The 24,039-nt window shown below is 35.4% G+C and overlaps 1 protein-coding gene across 3 annotated transcripts in view; it reads right to left on the bottom strand.

Annotated features, from left to right (window-relative positions):
* Nucleotides 1-23,110, bottom strand: part of LOC111504040 (uncharacterized) — a 50,323-nt gene extending 27,213 nt beyond the window's left edge. The window contains exons 1-5 of one of the 3 annotated variants that reach the window (XM_074180052.1): nt 22,830-23,110; nt 15,807-15,950; nt 10,981-11,169; nt 7,674-7,830; nt 4,558-4,760 (exon numbers count right to left, since the gene is read on the bottom strand). In XM_074180052.1, coding sequence (XP_074036153.1) covers nt 4,558-4,760; nt 7,674-7,830; nt 10,981-11,169; nt 15,807-15,950; nt 22,830-23,013 — 877 coding nt within the window. In that variant the 5' untranslated portion in view covers nt 23,014-23,110. The remainder of the gene's footprint in view (nt 1-4,557; nt 4,761-7,673; nt 7,831-10,980; nt 11,170-15,806; nt 15,951-22,829) is intronic. The other 2 variants (XM_074180051.1, XM_074180053.1) reach the window with 2 other exon arrangements.
* Between the last annotated feature and the right edge of the window lie 929 nt (nt 23,111-24,039).

Consider the following 24,039-nt stretch of genomic DNA (forward strand, 5'->3'; position numbering starts at 1 on the left):
ATAGATCTGAAAAGGTTGCAGTGAATCAGGCCATGGGCCAGCTTCCCGACAATCTAATCTAATGTAAATACTTGTGATGCACTGTTTGGAACCTATGGTGTAGTAATGAATATTACTGGAGTTTAGTTCCAATACTAAACCGTTTTTTTCATACCTCGATACGTGTTTCAATCACCACGTGATCATCTTCAAGAGATTAATCTTACCCTTGGAAATGATCACTTGGCGATCGAACAGGTGCCGAAGTATTAAAAATAACTCCAGTAATATTCACTTGATGAATGATCATACATATTTGTATTTCAAATTATTGTTTGTCGAGTGTTGGAAATCGGTTATTGGCTTCATGATAAGATTTGCAACAAACAGTATCTGAAATAAATAAACCGAAAACAGTTTAAATGCGGTGACTAATGAACAAAAGTTCGCAATATGCAATTTAATCTCAACAAGCTACTTTGGGAAAAAAATTAAATATTTTGTAAAATATGTGAATCTCACGACAAGCATCTACATATATCATATGAAATGTATAATATGATGAATTGATGGGTACAATCAAACTTGAAAATGGTTTCATTATTTCCAGTATGTGTAAATAAAAGTTTGTGCTTCAGAATATTTTCTTAATATTAATTTATTCAGATCAAGATCTTCAGATGATGTGGTGCTGCAGGTTTTCTTGGGTTTTCCTGCAGCTGAAAAAGCAAATGCGCTACTGGAATCAATGAAGTCGCCCCGCAGTGCCAATTGATTTTTATTGTTGTTTCAATTTTTATGGTCGTTTTATAATTTCACAAATGAAGTCCAACTATTTATTCAATATATCATTGTTCCATATTATTTCAATATTACACACCTCACACCACACCTCGACATGTATTTCGATCACCAAGTGATCATCTTCAAAGAGGAAGATCAAAACTAGAAACTAATGCGAGCTAACCCTATTTAACTATCTAGGTATCCCATACAGGTAAACCATCCAGGCGTACCACCCATACAGGTATACCAACCTAAATTAATTTTACAATTTTGCCTTATCTATTATTTTACAATATATGTTTATATAAAACAATTTTCAGCTATATAAAAATTAATTTCACAATATTGCCTATCCAAATTTATTTGTGCAATGTGTCCTTATGTAGTAATCAGTAAAACCCAACATTATTTTATTATAACAAAAGACAAACTCGAGAATTCGGAAAAGTCTGGAATTTACGAAATTGAATGTAGGGACTGCGATGCAAAATATTATGGACAGACAAAGAGATCTATTAAAGTAAGATACAAGGAACACATAGCACACTTAAAATATGGAAGACCTGAAAAATCAGCAGTCGCCCATCATATTTTGCAACAAAACCATTCCATAGACTTGAGATTAGTTAAACAAGTTAACAACAACAGGCAACTAGATGCCTATGAGAGTAACGATGACGGACGTATACCAAAGAGCATATTATATAGCTTGTTATGTTGTTGTTGTGCATATTCTGCACAATCTTACTGATTGCTAATTCGAGTAATTGATTGTGTACAAAACAGTCTAGAGCTTACAAAAACGCAACACGTGTTTCTCAATACAATAGCTTCCTCAAGCGTGTTTATACTCATGTTTCCACTTGACTTGATGTCAATCATCACGTGATGTTTCGTTATTTGGTTAAGAACAAATCTTTGTTGCTATTTATTTGATATTATTGAAACTGTTTTGAAAAGCATATCATACTGGAGTCTTCCCGCTGTTATGTACTGGGCAATTCACATCAAGTTATACTCGTGGTCATGAAAAGGAAGAGAGTTTTCTCATGGGGCTGATAAAAACTGTCCACTTCCAACTAAAATCGTTTTCAAGTGGTAATGAGGCCAACTCAACAAGAAACAGCTTCATCTATACAGGGTGTAACTAAATAAGTGTAAAATATTCAAGGAGGTGATTCCTCATCGATAAAAAGATAGGATCTTTCATATAAAGAAATTTCATTGGAGCATCCCTTGTTAAGATACAGCCCCTTGAAGGGGGTACATAAAATTAGTAAAACATTTTTTTCACAAGCACTAAAATAGTTACAATATTGAAATTAACCTGATGTTTCGTACTACCAAAAAGACACTAAGCCAGAAATTTATTTGATTCACCCCATGGTTGTGAGGGGTGGAAAACGCAACCCCTAAAATTTATTTCCAATGTAACTTTTTGTCTTATCATTTGTTCACCATTTAAAAATTCATTTCCGATAGCCTGTTTTATTCTAAACAAAAAATGTCTTTGGGGTTTTTTGACCAAAATAAATCAGTTCCCAGCAAAAAATTATTTTAAGAACAACTACAGAGATACATCGTCATAAATGCGAAAATACGAAACTAATCTATCTAGTAGGTCGCTATTAGCGATAGTGACAATTAAATGTGTATAACGCTGTCAGTTTGTGAATTTTTGAAATTGAATTAATACTAATTGTGTGTTGTTGTCCTGTTCTCAATTTGTTACTTTAATAATTCACTTGTTATTAGAATGGCATACACAAATGAGGAAATGGCTGATATGCATTACGTTTACGGTCTGTCGCAGGGGAATGGGTTAGAAGCTTCTAGAAGATATGCTGAAATGTATCCTCAACGACAGCATCCTTCACATTGAATATTTGCTAGACTTCATCAACGATTACGAGAATATGGTTCATTTGACAAAAGAACGCAGGATTGTGGTCGCCATCGAGAAGTACGAACACCACAGCTTGAGGAAGCAGCACTTAACTTGATTGAAGAACAACCTACTACCAGTACTAGAAAGATTGCTTTCCAGATAAATGTTGATCATATGACGGTATTTCGAATTTTAAAGGAACAACTCTTATACCCTTACCATCTGCAACGAGTACAGGCATTGTTACCGCGAGACTTTCCGAATCGTCTTGAATTTTGCAATTGGATGCTGGAAATGATCAGAAGAAATTGTGACTTTCTGAAGACGATAGAATTCACAGACGAATGTAGTTTTTCTCGGGACAAGATTATTAATTTTCATGATTATCACATATGGGTAGATGAAAACCCTCACGCTATTGTTGAAACTAACCATCAAGAGCAGTTTACTCTTAACGTGTGGCTCGGATGATTTAAGTGGGCCTCATTTTTTACCTCTTCGATTAAATGGTGAGGCATACGTTCAATTTTTAAGAGGAGTGTATCCAGTACTGCTGGAGGAAGTTCCTTTGGGCGTCAGAAGATATATGTTTTCTATGCATGATGGGGCTCCCGCCCATTTTAGTCAAGTAGCACGTTAGCATTCAACTGAAACATATGCAAATCAGTGGAAAGGTCGAGGAGGACCACAGAACTGGCCCGCTTGATCCCCGGATCTCAATCCTCTCGATTTCTCTATTTGGGGTCATTTACAGCATTTGGTTTATCGTACTCCTGTTCGCGATGTAGAGGACTTCAGAAACCGCATCATCGATGCGATGCGGTACAGGGTAATCAGAGAGACTCCAGGAATATTTGAGCGAATACGTGGCTCAATGCGCCGACGTCCAGACGCATGCGTAATGTCTGAAGATAGACATATTGAACATTCACTATGATTTCTACATGTTGTGTGTTTTGTTATTAATAAATTAGTTTTGTTTATTACCCTTTAAGCGTTCAATGCAGGTACTAACTATGAAATAACAATAAATCCAGTTCGCATTTATGACGATGTATCTCTGTAGTTGTTCGTAAATTAATTTTTTGCTGCGAACTGGTTTATTTTGGGCAAAAACCTAAGAGACATTTTTTGTTTAGCATGAAACAGGCTATGGGAAATGAATGCTTAAATGGTAAACAAATAATAAGACAAAAAGTTACATTGGAAATAAATTTTAGGGGTTGCGTTTTCCACCCCTTACAACCATGGGGTAAACCAAATAAATTACTGACTAAGTGTCTTTTTGGTAATACAAAACGCCAGGTTAATTTCAATATTGTAACTTTTTCAGTGCTTGTGAAAAAAATTGTTATACAAATTTTATGTACCCCTTTTAACAAGGGATGTATCTTAACAAGGGATGCTCCAATGAAGTTTCTTTATATGAAAGATCCTATCTTTTTTCGATGAGGAATCACCTTCTTAAATGTTTTACAATTATTCAGTTACACCCTGTATTATAATGCGGTTTCCCAAAATTTCTTTCATGATTTTTATCTCATGATTTCCACCATTTTCAATACAGTTAGCGGTTCTGAGATCAGGGATTTTACATCATTTTATATCATATTAGACAATGGAAGTTCGAACTAATGAAATACACCATGAAACATTGTCAGCCACCTTCAAACAAATCAGAAACAAATTTCCATGTTTGTTTGAAGTTTCAATGAATACCGGTTGCAACTCAAAAACAGATGAACTTTTTGGTGTGAATTCATAATCTGTTAACTATTGTGTATTCTCGTTCGTTATCAATGCAACGTTGGCTTTCAAAATAAGTTTATATGCGATATTCTAAATTCATGATGTCAATGTCGAGTTCAAAAAATAAACAGTTGCTTACTTGATATATTACTTACATAAAAGGTCTTCTATTCCTTCTTCAGCATCTTGATAAATTTGCAGTAGTTGAACTATTAAATCGGTGCACGCGAATTCAATTTCCCACAGTTTCCCTTCTCTGTAGAATGTGATTATTGCATTCAGAATAATACGATGCATTTCTGGTCTGAACAATCTAATTAACTGTGAGTAAGACTTCATACACTCTTCAGCTTTTTTTCTGTGAACAATCGAAATTTTAATTATTTACTCATTCAGTACCTTTCAGTAACTTTCAGACAAAAACTAGAAGAGAAAGCCTTCTCGAAACACTTACTTCCATATAAACATTGAATTACACGAAAGAAAAATTCTTTCGAAACAAATACTTTCATATGAACACTGAATTATCTAAAAAACTTTTCCTCATTCAGTTTGTATTCCATTCATTCGATACGGAATTGAATCAGATATCATTCACAGGATTCCTAGACAATATAGTGGAATAAAAGAAGACACTTTCCTTATTAGCTCTCTTATACCAATCTGGATAGCTTTTCAAGAAAAAACACACAATTCATTCATGAAATAATGATGTCATCATAATGGCATTCATTCGTTTATTTGATTGAATCCCAGCCAAAGGAATTTTGTTTAAATTGAAAGGGGCATATTTTTAGGAGAGGTTGATTTTTTGGGAAAGGAAAGTTTTGTCTTTCTACTTCTTCATCTTGTCCATAAATATCAATATGAAGAATCATTTTTTTTGCAAATGAAATACTATCATCTACTATTCATTCGAAAAAAATGAATTGCGGAAATTTTTCTGTTGGAGAGAAATACTATGCTGAATTATTAAAGGAAGTTCGGAAGTTCGAAGTCTGTTGGAACTGCAGCGTTGTTTGGCAAAAAATTGAAAAGAAGAAAATACCAAAATCTTGATAACAACTATATGTTCCATCCAATAGCGGTTGAAACTTTTGGTGTTTATGGCCGTTCATTTACTCGGAAGGAGAGTAGGCCAAGCAACGGAAGATCACCGTTCTACCTCTTTTTCTATAGAAAGAATTAGTATTGCTATTCAACGTGGCAATGCTGCTTCGGTCCTTGGAACTATTCCTCCTTCACATAAGTTTGATGAGATCATGCACTGCCCTAACTTCAGTACGGAACTGAAATCTCTTCAAAACAAGCTGAGATATGTGGATATTCATCAGTCTCCTATCAAGGTTGATTCACAAGTCATTGATCCACCTTTTTTTTTCAGTGCGGTCAGTGGACTCAGGTCATTCATGCCACCCAAATATGAGTTGCAGTCCTCGTAGTTCTGGTTCCCTTTCAGTGGAAGAGCTTCATGAAGCAAGAGCCGAATCGATCCCTCTACGAAACCCTTCTTCACTTGGAAGGATCGATTGCAGCTTGAGAAATGGTTCTTATGGAGATTCTGTGAAACGTGTTCTTCCTTACGAATAATCAGTAGAGAGTTGTCCTGAAAATCTAGAGTAGAAAATTGGATTGGATTATTTAGGAAACACTTGCTACATAAATATGGCATTTTACAAGTGTTGTTCATGACGAAGAATTTCAAGAACGAGGTTTTGATGGCGAACGAGAATGGGAATGTTTTCTACTTATTCATCAAACTCAAACACCTGTTCATGCAGCGACAGTTTCCTAAGAATTTATCATCGTTCCCCCAACCAATTTCCTGTAGTCTCTGAAGTCCACTAGATACTCTTTGGGACAACAAGAGGATTGTTCCGAATTCTTTGGGTTCTTGTTGAATACTCTTCGTGAGCAAAACACTAGCAAAATCAATACTCTTGACCGCTCTGGATTGAATGATTCCGTACAGTCCATCTCGTTTTGTGTTTGTAAATCTTTTGCTGGAAAAATCCTCTCTTGTTCACTTTGTAGTAAATGTTCAAGAGGTAGCGAAAACTTATGTGAATTTCTGGAACTTCATCTAGCTTTTCCTAATATGACTAATAACCAGTCCGTGCAAAGCTTATTGTTGAATCATCTGAAAATGGAATTTTCAACAGATGATGATCGACTGTATTACCAAACATGCGGCAAACTAACTGACTGTTATAAGGAAACAAGTATAGCTGAGGCACCAGTCAATCTATTAATAACATTCAAACAAGACTCAACCTCTGACGCAAGCAAGAAACTCTTCGAAATGTTCGAAATAGACGAACATTTCAATCTAGCAGACCACTATTATAATATTCATGCAGTCATTGTTCACTGTGGTTCTGGCGTTGAATTTGGTCATTATTACGCCTTGGTCAAAGACAAAACGGACTGGTTTAAGTTTGACGATAGTCGTGTCACGATGTGTTCTGGCGATGCATTGAATCTATTGGAGCCTCTGGAGACACCCTACATTTTGTTTTAGGTTGCACCTAATCATTATCCGTTGTTTTTTCTGGACCTTGTTAAAACTTTCACACAGTATCCGACCCCACCCAAGACTACTTGGCGACCCCTTCTGTAGGTTAATGGACATCAACCTCCCCACTCTGTAGGTTAATGGACATTAACCTATAGTGTAGGGAGTTGAGACTGGCCTGAACGAATTGTTCCTTTAGATGATTTGAAACCAAACAGTTGTTGAACTACAGTGGGGATGAACTACGATGTCTAACAGGCATCCTTTAAGGTCACCGTCCTCTGAATCATCATATGCAGAGTCTCGGACTGTCGGAAGACAGTGTGTGTCACCTGTGTTTGGAAAATAATGGAACAGCAGAGCATGAACTTTGTGTCTGCCCCGCTGCGGACCGAATCAGGTTTTCAGTGTTTGGTACAACCACAATTCTACCATCTGATCTGAAGGATCACTCACAATATAAACTAATCGGCTTCGTCAAGAAGCAGGGTTTATTTGGTCGAGTTTGAATATGTGTGAGCCACAATATACCCTTGCGGGATGCAGTGGAGAGTCGAATAGGCCCACTCACTTCTGACCTAACCTAATCTACCTCATGACGTTGCCGGATCATTCTTACCAGTAGAAACTTTATCTCTTCTGACTTTTTTGACATATCCAGAAAAAATTACAACCTCTCGATTACGTCTAGTTATTCAAGACATAAAAGTCGCCGACAAAACTCTGAGTAAAAAGTATAAATATGAGTATAAATACCTCCTAGCATAAGATATCAAACTTATGGAAACAGTTCGCAGCCGAAGTTGAAAGTGGTGTATGCAGCTCATTATACTCCAAGTTATATGAATGACGTGAGACATAGATACGGAAGCTGATTTGGCTCTCGCAATTATATCATTAATGATTTCCATACCTAAAAAAAATGTTGTATATGATATGCGATAAGAACATAATATTTTGTTAGTATTTTCGGAAGAAATACTAGAAAACTGAAAATCTGTTTGAAATCTGTTTTTTCGTTAATCAGCTGTCGCCCCCATACGAACGACAACTCTCAGAAGTTGAGAAAATTGTGCGAGCTAAGGAGTAACGAGGTCTTACCTTTTAACGTGTGATTCCTAACACGGTATGTAATGTAATGAAAACTCTAATAATAAATGAAATGATGACAATTTATTTTCCCTAGAAACATATATGTTTGTAGTAGGGAAAAAATCAATAATTCAAAACTATAATATAACTAAGTGAAAAGAACAATATCCCTTTCTGTTTCATCATTTGTTATCTGTTTAGTGCGGGGGGCTAGTTGTAACAGGGGCAAGTAGCTACAAGCATTTTGACGAACATAATAGAATAATATTTCTTTGATTTTCAACCCAACCTACTATTTAATTTGCAATGTATCATATAAGCGCGGTCAGTATCCCGCCGGACGGCGCAGGAAACGTTGTTGTGCAGGTGCTCCGATAAAACCAGGTAACGGACTTTTTTTGTTTATACAAAATTGTTTAGCGTGGATTACAAATTGTTCAGCAGCTATTGATTCATACAAATACATTTAGCATTTGTTTAGTTTGGTTATAATTAACTGTAATTTTACATCAAGCAATTTTTCTTAAAGAAGATATTTCAAAAAATCTCGCTGTGGTGTATGTTGTAACACTAGTTGTAACTTGTTATAACTTACACCTTATTTATTTATTACTTCTATAAAATTAAACAGGACGCACTTAAATTCCTTCCAGATATACCTGGAGGTAAATCTAACTTTATAAATTTGACAAATCCGCTGAACATGACATCAAAGACAATTCAAATGAATTCTGAGCATATATAAATAACAAAAAAGGTTCTATCAGCATTTCAGACAGATTGTCCAAGGCAGAACAATCTTTAGATACCCCTTTAGATATTCTTGATAGCTTTGCTGATTTTTACTCAAAATCATATATCACCAGCTCTCCAACCGAATTGAGCGATTACCATCCATATTCACAAGTCTCGAACATTCATTACATTGAAGAAAATTAAGTGTTGGCTGCTTTGAAATAGATTAAACCGAAAATGACAACAGCTCCCGACAGCATCCCTGCACTGATTGTCAGAGATCATCCACATGTTTTGGCTCGTCCTTTGACAATATTGATAAATATCTGCATCAAAACTAGTACCATCCCAGATCTATGGAAATTATCTAAAGTTCGGCCAATTTATAAATAAGGGACAAGTTTGATGTCGGTAATTATAGACCCAAATAAGTGATATGTAACTTCGCCAAAGTGTTATATCCTCATTCGAACAATCAAATTACACCACTTCAACATAGTTTCATGAAAGGTTGCTCGACAATCACTAACCTTTTCAATGTTACCCAATATAACCAGTGATAGGAAATCCCAAACTGATGTCACATGTACGGGCTTCTCTAAGGCGTTTGACAGACTTGATCCCGGCTTACTGCTATGTTCAGGTACGGCTTTCTCTGCCACGATCTAACTTTTCGTATCATACTTCACTGACAGGTGTTAGTATGTTATATTCAATGGCTTCAAGTCCGTGGAATATGCAGCTACCTCGGATGTTCTACAAGGAAGCAACCTAGCTCCACTTCTCTTTAACGCCTTCGTAAACAACATAGTTGAGGTCATTGACATCAACTGTTTGATATACGCGGATGACCCAATATTATATTCTGAGATCAGTGGCATCGAGGACTGTCTTCAACTCTCCCTCAATCTGAAACGTGTTGAGCAATGGTGTTTTCGCAATAATCTTCCTTTGAACGCGAGCGTACGCGTACACACTGAAAAATCGTTCACTTTCATATCAATATTCAATAAAAGATATTCCACTTCAACGGCCTCACACATTCATGAATCTGGGTGTTACTTTCGACACGAAACTTTCCATCGTACCATACATTGAAGCCATTCTGTCTGCTGCAAACTGAATGTATGGATTTATTGCACGGATCTGCAGAGATTTCGCGGATCCATCTACATCGAAAACCTTATACTATGCTTTTGTTAGATCAAAATTAGAATATGCTTCCATAATCTGGAATCCATCTCATCAATTGTATACAGAGAAAGTTGAGTTACTACAATGTCATTTCCTAAAACTTCTCTTCTATAGATCAGACAATATCTATTCACCCTATGGATTTCCCCATGATGCATTGTTAGCTAGATATGCTATGAGTAGCTTGAGTTGCCGTCGTGATTGTAACTCTACAATTTTTTTTAACTGATTAATAGTTTAATTATTGACCCACATATTCTGCAAAAACTTTATTTCAATGTACCTAGACCAACCTCTAGAGTGATTATTCTTTTTTATCTGCCAACACCACGTACAAATATTCTGAAACGTTCACCTTTGCATAACATGTGTGTCAAAAGCAATTCACCAAGTTGTCAGCTCGACATTTTTTACCGTTCCATCTTTGAGCTAATTCTATATGTGTTATTTTTATCTTATAACTAATTGTAATTGTAATTGTATTGTATTGTGATTTGACTTATATCTAACTGGGTTAAACCTGTAGAACAGTGAATAAATAAATAAAATAGAATGAAATGAATGTATGATGGAATTTAGATATCCTGGAAAAACTGTGTGAATGCTTTTTTGAGCATCAACTGTAATGCCATCAATCATTTCACTCGGGCTGACAGTCATCTCTTCAATTATAAAAAATATATATTCTCTTATGTGATGACATTGGCCGATATTTCATGAAAGTTCATAAAGTATTCCAATGCCAGTTCATTGTGGGATTTTCCCTAGACAATTTACAAAACTGCTGACAATACTTGTTCTGCTTTACAATACATACGTATAATATTGAAACGCTTGAGAAAGATATTTTAAATATAAATGTTTTTCCTTTCCTTGAATTTTACAAAATGAAAAAAATATTACTATGCCAATTTAGAACATTAGGCATCTCCGTTAAAATGAAATTATCAATTTTCACGACTCTGAAAAATCATACTTCTTGCATAGATATATAAATCTTCTATTTATTTATGAAGTTTTATTTACTAAGAAAAATACATACCCATCATTCTCCTGAGATGAAGTTCATGCAAATCTCTCACACTCTTCAGACAACATTTGTAGAGAATCCTTATTTTATTGTCAAACTCCTTTTGAGTCATAGTTATGTGAACCCCAAATAATTTTTGTAGTCTCTGTTTGATAGTAAGCTTCTCTTTCAGATCTTGTAGTCTACTGTCCGAGATGCAAACTGAAATGACGTGTTGAGAATAGTAAAAATCCATTCATGAAGTGGCAAATGTAGATGTGTCAAACTAGTGATTTGTTCATCAATAATTCGATTTGATGAATTTTAGGTTCTGTATAATTTCCCTTTTTCATATCTCAGAGTGTATTTGAAATCCGTGCAAAATTTTTGTAAGTATGTTGAGTGAAAAACTCATAACCATTAATTTATAAGTCCAGTGAAACTTCTAAGCGATACACACTTGTTTAATTACTTATCCCTGGGCAACCGAGAGTCCCCCTAGTCAATTATTTTAAATGAACTAAAATGTAATTAAAATGGGTACACTCCTGGATGATTGTATAAAAATTTCATTGCTAAAAAAAGCAGCTAAATATCAGCCAAAAAAATTTACCAAGAATATGGCAATAATAATGTTAAAGAAAGAACTATTCGAGGTTGATTTGCGAAATTTCGATCCAAAGATTTCCCCCTCGAAGATGAGCCCCGAAGTGGTCGACCTACAGTAATTCAGAATGAGGATTCAAAAACCCCGATGGTGACTGATCCACCACAAATGGTACGTGGGATGGTGGAGAACCAGTAGAAATTGTCAGGTTTCGAGGTCTGGTCTTCTTTGCTTTCGCTTCACACAACCAAAACGATACTTTTTTCAATCGGATCGTTACGTGTGATGAAAAGTAGATCATCTAAGACAATAGAAGACTTTCAGTACAGTGGTTAGACAGCGACGAGCCACCCAGGAACTTCCCAAAGGCGAAAACCCACCAAAAAAGACCTTGGTTACTGTATGGTGGTCAGCGGCTGGTGTGATTCACTATAACTTTCTGCAAACTTTTCAAACTATCACAACAGTGTGCTATTTTGGATAAATCGACGAAATGCACCAAAAATTGCGTCAGCAGCTGTCAAATTGCTGGACTATTCCACCCTCTGAAATGCAAGAAAGAAACATAAAATGAGTGTAGCAATTTTGACTTTTGGTCCTGATATTTGTTATGAATGAAGTGAAGGAATTATTAGGGTGAATATAAAATGAACTTCATTTTTAATATTTTCCCCAGTACATTTTTGTTACTGTTGTTTAACTGCTCGAACAGTACGTGAAAAATAAGCCCGATCCAGTAGGCTTGAAAAATTTTGTTTTGGCTACTCCTCAGGGACTAGTCTTGGATTTCTTCGTTTACCAAGTTGCTAGCACATGGCCTGCCGGTAAACCCGAACCCGAATTAGATATTGGTGGAAGTGTTGTGAAACGATTGACTCAAAATGTAAATCCTGAACATATAATTTTCATGAATAGATATTTCACTTCGTGTCCTCTCTTCGAGTAATTGGATGACAGAGACATTCATGCAGTTGGAACTATCATGAATAAGAGAGAGCCTGCTTCGGCAAAAATATAATTCGGTCTGACAAGGATCTAAGGAAAGAGGGTAGAGGTGCTTTTCAAGAAATAGTAAGGCGTGATGGACGACTTTCACTTACCAAATGGATAGACAACAGAGCAGTGTTGATGTTGTCTTCGTCAGAAGGAAGCTCGCCAATTATCGATATTCAACGTAGGGACAAGATAAACAAACGATACATAACAACATCTCGCCAATAGGGCAATGGGAGGGGTCGATCTGAATGACAGGATGATATCTTACTACAGAATATCACAAAGAACAAAAAAAACGGCCAATCCGTTTCATTTTTGACTGTATCGATTTGGTAATTGTTAATTCCTGGTTTTAGAATACCTAATAGATAAAAAATCTCTGGATGTTTCCAATCGCAACATCATGGATTTGCTGGCATTTAAAATTTAAATAGATGAATGTCTGGCCATGGATGCAGATTCTCCAATAAGCAATCAAATTGACACTGATTACGTATCACCGGGATATCTCCAATCAAAAAACGCATCTGAGCCTAAACCTATTCATCCAGTTGACGTTAGGAAGTAGTCGAACAAGCATTTACCAATATGTGCTGTAGAAGACAAAAATAAATTTAAGAGATGTCGCAACGAAAACTGCAAAGAAAAAACTTGATATCAATGTAGTACATGTAATGTGTTTCTTTGTATTCAACCACAACGTCAATGTTTTTATGAATTTCATTTTCAAGATGTTTTGTATTCCTGATTTCTCACATAGAAAACTATAATAATTGTCAAACTGGACCCTGGTGTCCAGCTAGCTGGACTTTGTTTATTTTTGTAAAAAATAACATTTGATTTTTTTCTTCATATTTTCCAATGGACAAATATTATTTTTTGATAGAATAAAAAAAATTGAAAGTTTTTTCTGTGGGACCGAGGAGGATACACTAGAATCTCCGACAAGGTCTTATTTGAAATTTCCAAAGTAGGCTTCAAAATAGCCCAAAGCAAAAATTTCTGTAGTCTTGTGTCATTTTTCTAATGTGTTATAGCAAAATAACATTTCTGCTTACGAAATCAGCCTCCAGAATTGTTGATATTCATTTTATTATTGTTAAAAGTGAGGTTTTATTTTGTAAGTGAAACGAGCGTAGAGAGTTGGGCAATCACAACTCGAAATGAAACTCACTTTTAATACAAATATCATATAAAGTTTTTTGTACAACTGTCCTGTCTTCATAAAAAATTCATAAATTTGATATTTCTATGAAAACACATTTTGACATATCTTGTCAGTTAACTATTTTCATGTTATCGCATTTGCTGTGAAGTGGCCGTGTCAAGTAACGCCGAATCACCTGGTTACCAACAAACAGTATTGTTTTCAGCTCATGCGTTTTATTTAGTCACATTTGAAGTTCTTGCTGGTGTCAAACGCTTGCATAATGAAGAACAATAGTGAGGAATTGTGTGTTCCTGACGATATTAAAGAGGCTGCAAAACAAGCTTCAATTGAATTGTTACCAACAAAATTGGCTCAGCAGAACGACACCTCTTATTCTAATTTCCTTAGCTGGTGTAGACTCAAAAGACGGAAATTTCAGCGAAGCCGTCTTCTTAGCCTATCTAGTAGAGAAATAAAAAATACGGAAATACGGAAAAACTATATTAACGTCAACTGCAGAATGAAGTTCAATCAATTTATTACGCCAAAATGTCCGCTCTCATGGTAATCAGACCTCCAAATCACTAAACCAAAATCTACGAAAAATCGAACACAAACCACTAAAAAGCAATTAATAACTTTCTCAATAATAGTAATGATGATTAAGACTCCATTAATGTCAACTGCAGAATAAAGTTTAATCAGTTTATTACGCCAAAATGTCTGTTCTTATGGCACGTCAGATCTCCAAACACTGAACCAAAATTTATGAAATATCAAACATAAACTACTGAAAAGCAATTTATAACTTTCACAATAATAGTGATGGCAAATCAGACCTCCGAAACACAACCAAAACCTACGAAATATCAAAAACGAACTACTGAAAAGCAATTAATAACTTTCTCAATAATAGTAATGATGATTTAGACTTCATTAATGTAAACTGCAGAATGAAGTTTAATCAGTTTATTACGCCAAAATGTCTGTTCTTATGACAAAATAGATCTCCAAACACTGAACCAAAATCTACGAAATATCAAACATAAACTACTGAAAAGCAATGTATAACTTTCACAATAATAGTGATGATGATTTAAACTTCATTAACGTCAACTGCAGAATGAAGTTCAATCAGTTTATTACGCCCAAATGTCCGCTCTCATAGTACATCAGACCTCCAAAACACTAAACCAAAATCTACGAAATATCAAACACGAACTACTGAATTTTACTAAGGAAAGGAAGGGTTTTTCGCTGCTTGATAGTTGTTTATCGCGCTGACTTCTTCTAAACCTCCATTGATCTAGTATTTCACACTGCCATAGGGCATAATTAGCTACGAGTCTTTCTACTTCAAATTACTAGATGAAATTCAGTGGATTAGTTATCGAAACTTCCGAAATACTACAGTATTCGAATGATAGTGTTCTCACCACACCAAAACAAAAGTACCGACCTTCAACACACGATTCATTAACAAAGTTGGCATCATCAGGAGAAGACTAAAACATTGTCCAGTTGTACTTAAAGAGTTCAACCTTAGTTTGTTCTATTTAGTTTCAAGTCAACTTCTGACCTAATTAGCGAAACGCACGTCAAGAGGCTTTCATCAGATTCATTTTACGTCAAAGGTTCGAATTCTACCTATTAACTGAAGTATGTGAGGAGAACAAGAACATAGATTCAGGTACTTGGCAGAAGTCATGATTAGAGAGCGAAATCCGAAGTCTAAGTAGTGAAAATTCGTTACTGAGACTTCCCGATATAACTTTTATCGTCACACTTTTATCGGCCTACTAGCCTGGATTTTGTTCTTTTTTATTATGGTTCATAACAATACATTGATTTGAAAAAACGGTATCGCTCCAAATCTTCAAACAATTCAGTTTCATACGTCACTTTAGCATATTAAAAATATTCGTTTTTGATAACATATTCAGGATTTATAAAATGTATGTTTTCATGTATCTCAATAATTTATAGCATTCTATCAAAAATAACAGTTCTATAATCTCGTCTCTGATTTTGTCAACTGAATTTTGTATTGTGGTTACATAATCAAAAATTGTACCCTTAGTTATTGAGAGACTCCTGTATACTCACTATTGATGTCCGATTCTACAGATCCTCTTTCTTTATCGGACCAACTTCGATTTACGGAAGAACTGCTTATGATCGTTTCCAAACCTCCTTCTTCTATGGTATCTTGGAGAGACTTCTGAACAGAACCATTAATATGGATATTTTCTTCACCGGTAACATAAAATACACATTTTATATGAGAAGGTAATGTTGAAATCTCAATGTCTTTGAAATTCAAATAATGAACTCATGAGAATTTGATATCTTTCAACATAGCTTTTAAGATTTCCACAAAACTACTGACTAAACCCATACGCATCCTCTCTGTAACATAAATATGACTACTCAGTATTTATTGTAAAGTACTGAATGAAATGATACTGATAACCTGGTGGAAATTTGATCAAGTGGTTGAAAAAGGTATTCTGTTTTTTCAGGAAAGCATTATGTAATACAGGGATGTACCCCACTGCTATACTCCATAGCAAAACTGTGATAATCCCCTTCACCGGGAGAAGAAAATTGGACGATCTAACGCCACTTTCCCTCAATGGTGAGGTCATTCCATTTGGAACTGAGGTGAAATATCTCGGCATTGTCCTTGATAAAAGACTCACCTGGAACGCTCACTTGGAAAAAGTTTTACACAAAGCCAGACTGTCTTTATGGACATGTCGAAGGATTTGTGGTAAAACTTGGGGTTCGGTTCCCAAACAAATCCGTTGGATGTATGTGATGGTTGTCAGACCAATGATCATTTATGGTGCAATTGCCTGGTGACCGAAGGCTTCACAGAAAATGCGGCACAGAGGCGAAGCTCTCTGGCTTACAGATACAGGCTTGTCTGGCTATCAGTGGTGCCATCAGTACCACACCATCAGCGGCCATGAAGATCCTTCTAGATTTACCTCCTCTCCACATTTTTTTGGAGAGAGAAGCTAGATGGACTGCATACAGACTTGTGCACATTGCCAATTACACAAATCAATTTAATGCAAAGTGCAACAGACTGCTGGCTGACACAGCATTCTGGAAATGACCTCTGACCTTATGCCTCCAACTGTCAACTACGAACTATCTTATAAAGTACTGTCACCGAGTAGAGAGGACTGGATCCTCCGGGAGAAGGAAATATTAAGACCAGATAGTTGTTGGTTCACAGATGGATCAAAAACACCTTTCGGTTCTGGTGCAGGTGTTTTCAGTCGCAGACCCAGGACAGAGATTTATACCTGCCTAGGAACCTATGCGACTGTATTTCAAGCGGAAATTTACACTATTGAATTGTGTTCAGAGAGACTGGAAAAATCCAACCTTATATACAACTCAATAAAAATATTTTCGGACAGTCATGCGGCGTTGGAACTCTTGGCTCCTACCGAGCAACGTCTACATTGATAGCAAATTGCCAAAAGCGACTCTCCTCGATAGGAAGACTTAAAAGATTGTGTCTGGTCCGGATTTCTGGCCATACTGGCCTGAAAGGCAATGAGGCTGCTGACTCCCTTGCAAAGGAGGGTGCTGCAAGCAGCTTCATCGGACCAGAACTTGTCATTGGCATCGCTTTTGGCTTTGCCAAACAAACATTGAACACCTGGATGGCAAGAAGATTTATGGACTTCTGGGAGAACCTTCCAGGATTGGCTCACTCCAAGGCGTTTATTCACTCTTCCAAGCTTGATACCAAACAATTGTTTGACTACAGTAGATATGAACTACGTTGCCTAACAGGCCTTCTTACAGGTCACTGTCATTTGAATCATCGTATACAATACCAAACAGTTGGACTACAGTGTGGATGAACTACGATGTCTAACAGGCCTTCTTACAGGTCACTGTCATTTGAAACATCATATGCAGAGACTCGGAGTGTCGGAAGACAGTGTGTGTCGCCTCTGTTTGGAAAATGACAAAACAACAGAGTATATACTTTGTGCCTGCCCCGCTGGGGACCGAATCAGGTTTTTAGAGTTCGGCAGAGCCGTACTTTTAACATCTGACCTGAAAGACCACTCACCATACAAACTAATCGGCTTCGTTAAGAAGCTGAGTTTATTTGGTCGAGTGTGAATAGGTCTGAGCCACAATAAACCCTTGCGGTGGAGGGTCGATTATATCCACTTACTTTAGACCTAATCTAACCATACATAACCATAATTCATTTAACTACGATACTAATTTTTGTAGCAGGTCATATAAATGAACAGTCTTATTTCCAACACTAGGTTGTAAACATCTACACATACTCATGAGTAAACGAAAACTCAAACAATTGAAAGAGAAAACAGGATAACAAAAATAAATATAGCACAAACAAGTCATATCACAAAGAAGCTAACAATATCGTAAAAATTAAACAAGAATTCTTCAATAGCAAGATTAACAAGTAACATTCTCTTCTCATATAATTATATACAACTATAATACCAAAAATTATTTTATAAATATTTTCCTACACTGTAAAACATCAAAATTTGAAATTTTGTTTCATTCTGATTTTGAACTGATTAAAATTATGACTTCTTAAGTTTGACGGAATTTTATTACACTACATGGGCTGAAAAGTCTCAGGCCTAACAAATAGATGACGCTAATCTAATCGCATTCACTGATTTTTCAGTTAGTACTCACTTTCAGAAGAAATCTGTTGAAATTTCATGATATTCTACTCATAATTTTGTGAGATATTGTGCTGAGAGTGACACTACTGTTTTTATTTTCAAAACAATGGGCCAAAAACAATTTCGAATTTCAATTTTAAACTGCTTCTCGATGGGAAAAAATACCGTTCAAGAGAAGCAATGGTTGGAAAATATAAAAAAACTCCGGTCTATCAGAAAAACAATTAAACGTTGGTTTGTTGACTTCAAACGTGGTCGTGGAGACACCGATGATGCAGAACGCAGTGGACGTTCAAATGAGGCAGTAACACCAGAGAACATAAAAAATCCACAAAATCGTTTTGAATGATCGAAAAATGAAGTTGCCTGAGTTAGTTGACATTGTAAGGATAACAAAAGGACGTGTTCACTCCGGAATCAAAACGATCGTCATCTGAGTGAAGAGCAACTTGAGGCAAAAGATAAATCGTTCTACAAAACTGTTATTGAAATGTTAGAGCGGCGATGGAATGATAAACATCTTCGTTAAAAATCTGTTTCATCTGCCTCAGATGAAAAATATGGGACGGTGTCTCCAAAACTATCACTTGGTAATATTTCATCATCTAGGCTTGACTTCAATTAAATTGCTTCGAACAGTTCTCATGCCAAACAACGAAAACTGTGTATCTGGGACACATCTTCTGGAGAGTACAATAATCGCGATGCAAAAAATAAAGCTGGGAAAGAAAGAGCTCAGATATTACTGCGGAATTTCATTAATCTTTATGGCACATCGCAAAGAGAAGCACAGGAGAAATTGATAATTCTATTATAGAGCCCATAAACAGTAGTTATTTCAGTTTGTGTGGATCTTACCGCAAATTTGAATTGAACCTAAGGAAGGCACCTTTAATTGGTCTATCTAATCATAGAGGATGCATATTGAATTGTCTTCAATATCTTAAGAAACATTGAATATTCATGAATAGGGATTAGCTGAATTAACTGAAGATACAAATATAATGGAATACGAAACAAGAAAACACAAATAATCAAAACGGGCAGTTAACATGTATTCAATTATAAATAATTGAATAGGAAAAAATGAGCAGAATAATCATTGAGGGCTATCATTCGAATGTCAAATTATCAATATTTAATTTAAAAATATTTCGATGATTCTAGCTATATGGTAAACATATATTTCTGTATTTTCAATTTAATTCATTGAATACTTTTTCAATTGAATTTTGGATTTCAGAGCAGTTTTAGAATCATTAGTTTCTTTAGAATTTGTTGTATATATATATTATAGATAAATATAGATAGATAAATATACTTCATTGTCCAAAAATAAATTCTCATTTATTGGCTGATCCCCAAATAGAAATACGACAATGCAGTTGTGAGTATATAGGACTAAAATAAATATTTTTCGAAAATTCAAGAGGAATACTAGTGGGGGGTGCTATTTTTTCTTGAATAATTTCAATATGTTGTGCCTACGATAAATTTTCATCAATTTATAATCCTAGGAATTTAATAATAGAAACATTCACATACGGAGCTTTTTATTAATTTAGAGTTTTCTCATTCGCTTGTGGCCAACCAGACATTGTTATTGTCTGTTTTATCATCATGAATTTTGTAAAGATTATCAACAAATGATTCAGCTGATCCCTTCAGAGGTGAATTTGTTATTGTATTTCAAACAAAAGGGGGACCAAGAACTGATCCTTGCGGTACCTACCCCAAAATGAATCTCATTGAACTTTTTTGATTTTTTATGAAAACAAATTGTTGTCTATCACTCATATAATTTACAAACCAATTGAAGATATTTCCTCTAATGCCAAAATTGTTTAGTTCTAATAGTTCTAAGGTCAATATATCATGATTTATAGTATGAAATGCTTCATATAAATCCAAAATCAAGAGCCAAGAATTTCAGTTTCAATTTTTGAAATGACATCCATTGCTGCTGCCTCTGCATGTCTAGACATTCGAAAATCATATTTCCAAATACATTTTTTTCCACCTATCTGATACTAGTTGTTGCTTGCGGCTTCGCCCACGTAGAATTTGTTTTGTCACATTAAGTTTCCTGACAGACCATTTTAAACAAATAGTTACTATAACGAATCTGAAGCCGCCCCTGACCAGTACGCCGGCCGACTCATCGAACAAACACATGACATCACCGCGAAAGAATGCAGTCGAGAATCGCCAGAAAAATTCTAGTACCGAACCTACTACGCAACTCTAGAAAGGACCGTTACCGATATTAGCACGTCTTCCCGACCCAAGAAGGCAGTTCAGAAAATGAATCGAGCGGCTAAACAAGAAATTCAAATAGTGGAAATAAATTAAGCGATAGTTGCTAAGTGTTGTAATGAATAAATTGGTTTGTGTTTAGTGAACTATTTTTGGAAATAAATTTATTTAAAACAGTTAATTTATTAATTTGCTACATTACAATATTTTTTTATTACCCAAAACTTCAGGTTTCCAACTTCAAAACTGACTAAATTCAATATAATCTTTGAACCCCTATTTTCCCTCTTGGGGGTGGACATTCCTGATTTCCTTTCTTGATGCTTATTTACGCTATACAAAGAACCTACCTGAATATTTCAAAATTCTAGGTTCAGTAGCTGCGGCTGAACGTTAATATAAGAGCGGGCAACAGCTAGTAATTTATATTTTTACTCTGAAAATACAGTAAATAAAAATTTGTCAACTGCAATAAGTAATGAATAGCTTCGAGAATCGAATTATATTACCTATAAAGAAATTACGAAAGAAAAACAAACGTCAACGACGTCTGCTCTCACGCGTCTTCCCCCTTTTGTGTCACGTTCTCGGCGATGGCGCTTCATTGTTCAGACCACCCCTTTACTTCCGCGCATCGTCCCCTGTCGTCTTACAGTAGACGCGTCGCGTAATGGCTTACTGCGTTGCGTCAAATTAATCTTATTGTGATAAATTTTGAACGATTCGTCCAAATAACTTAGTGTAATAGACGAAGTTTAACTATATTAAATACTTAAAATGACAATTTTTTCAATTTTGATAAGAAATTGACTGGTATTCTGAAATGTCCATTGTAATTCTATTTATGGCTCAGAATTTTGCATGTAGTGGCTACCACATAAAAGCTAGACATATGATATCGCTGAATTTTATGTAGAACTATTCAAGATAAACAATGGGGAATGTTCTTCAATTTGGGTTATTACAGCAAATGCAAGTTTGAAAAAAATAAAGTTGAGTTTAATTCATGAGTTTTTCAAATTCACTTCGAAAAATATTCAAATTGATGTTTCAAATGTTGGGTTTTATTTTTGAAGGGATTTGTTTCTAATTCACATATTGGCAACATCGCCTAGGTATATCAAGTTGAAATAATTTATACGTACCTAGATATTCTACTTTAAAAAAGGAACATTATCTTTATAAATCAAAATTTGAGGCAAAATATAAATTATAGTTCAATACCACCTCCACAAGCCACATAAACAAGAGTTGTTCTGTTATTTATTTATATAAAGGAAGATAGGTTAGGTGCACAAAATGTCATATGTCACAGAATGTTTCGGAACTCGGAACATAGGTAAACAGAATAGCACGCCTCTGAAATATGTCATCTTTGTTTGTCTCATACAGGTAACCGATTCATTGAACTTTATTAGTTATAACCGATGTTGCCGAATGGTGAAATAGAAACAAATCCCTTTAAATGTTGAATGCATTATTTCATTCCTCTTTCTCAAGAATTTAAATAATTATTTGAAGAAAAAGGTTGAAATGATAAGTTTAAAATGCGTTGTTTTAGAGCTCTTTTATAAACTACTTGATTTTCGTCAGGAGGAACATTCCCCATTTTACGGTACATTATCTGTATGTAACTCCAAAGGTATAGGCAGCATACGTCAAGATAGCTCTGAAGGAGTAAGAATTTTTCCGACTGACTCAATACTCATCGTTATATCATGAACAAAATTTCACGAAACCTTTGCAAATTGTAGCCTATATGTTATTCTGATGTATAAGCTGTATTTATGTAAAGTTTCATCCAAATCTGTTGAGTTGTTTAGGCGTGAAAAAGCCACAAGCATACGCACATACATAATACATACATCCATCCTCACAAACTTTCACATTTATATTAGTGTAGAAGTATAGATTATTTTCACGCTCATTAGAAAACGATCATTGGTCTTTTGTGAAACGGGTCCTGTAGTGGAATACAGATTGGTGAAAAACACAAAATAAAGTGTTGTTGAACACGTTGATCATGGTGTTCATCAAGCATAGGCAAATTCGACTGCTATTGGAATATGCAGCATATGAAGATCGTTGCATTGTTTACACGCATGTTTTTCACCAACAAAACTATATTTTCTCTCCTATACACTTGAATCAAACTACGAATATATACCTGAAAGAACTCTTTCATTCTTTGGCGGTTCATTTCCTTTGGTTTGTGTTTTTCCTTCTTTTTGTTCTGTTTTTTTCAAGTCTTCATCCGAAGGATTTTCATCGGATGATTCTTCTTCATCACTTGCATCACCGTTTTCATACGCATTCAACCCAAATTTTGTTTCTCCTTCTGATCCATCCATTGCTATTATGAATAATATATATTTTGATTCGACTTCATTCAATCATGAAAATTCTGGTTGATACTGACAGAAATGACATTTTGATAATGACACACAAATAATTCATGGCAACATAAAATTTCACTCGTGTGCTCGACTCATATACACTGCGACCTTAAATAGTGCTCTCCTCTCCTAACTTTGGAAATCAAATTAACCGTTTCCGAGTAATAAGCAGTTTCATATTCGATTCAGGAATCCACAAACAAACTATGAATAGCATAATTTCAGGAAAAATGATTCACAACACACTTCAGTTGATTCCATCAGTGATAACATCAGCCCCTGATCTTCCAGAGGATTCTCATCCTCCGAAATTAAAAAAACGCAAAACAATAAAATAAGACAAGTTACTGACAAACAGCGCATTTTCTGTACGAAAAAACATTGGATGTATGTAGTAACATCCGGCTGAAATAAGAGTTTGCCCTTTTCACATACGTGAACAGTTCTCCACTTAAACTTTAATTTTTTTCAGATTGTCAATGGTGACAATCTCCCTAAAAATCCACATAATAGCATTGCGGGCCCACTGAGTTCCGAATACTTCAGATTTTAAGTAATCCCATAGACAAAAAACGGAAGGTGTTAGATCTGGTGATTTTGGAGGCTGTTCCACAAATCTTCGGCTCCGATTCTTCGTCCTTCACAAACAGTATTCAACATATTCCTCACATCAACTGTAAAATGAGCAAGTGTCCCATTTGTTGCAAAATAATCTCCATATCAAATTCGTCCACATTATTTTCGATAGTTTCTGAATGTGAAACTTCGAGACCATTGAAAGTTCGTGAGCATGAACATCGAGAAATTGACAAATAACAGGATCAAAAACGTAAGAACACATTGTGAAATCAGACAGTAAGTATCGAGTTGAATGTAACAGGATGAGAATGATTGCCAATGAACCCCACTCTAAGAGACGTAAACTTAAAGAATCAGCGTATATTATCTTATCTGGAGAGAAGTGTATTTCGAACAGCTCTT

This window comes from Leptinotarsa decemlineata, unplaced genomic scaffold (genome assembly GCF_025532065.1).
Source record: "Leptinotarsa decemlineata unplaced genomic scaffold, Ldec_3_MD MMD2_tig00026282_RagTag_RagTag, whole genome shotgun sequence".
Taxonomy (NCBI): Eukaryota; Metazoa; Arthropoda; class Insecta; order Coleoptera; family Chrysomelidae; genus Leptinotarsa; species Leptinotarsa decemlineata.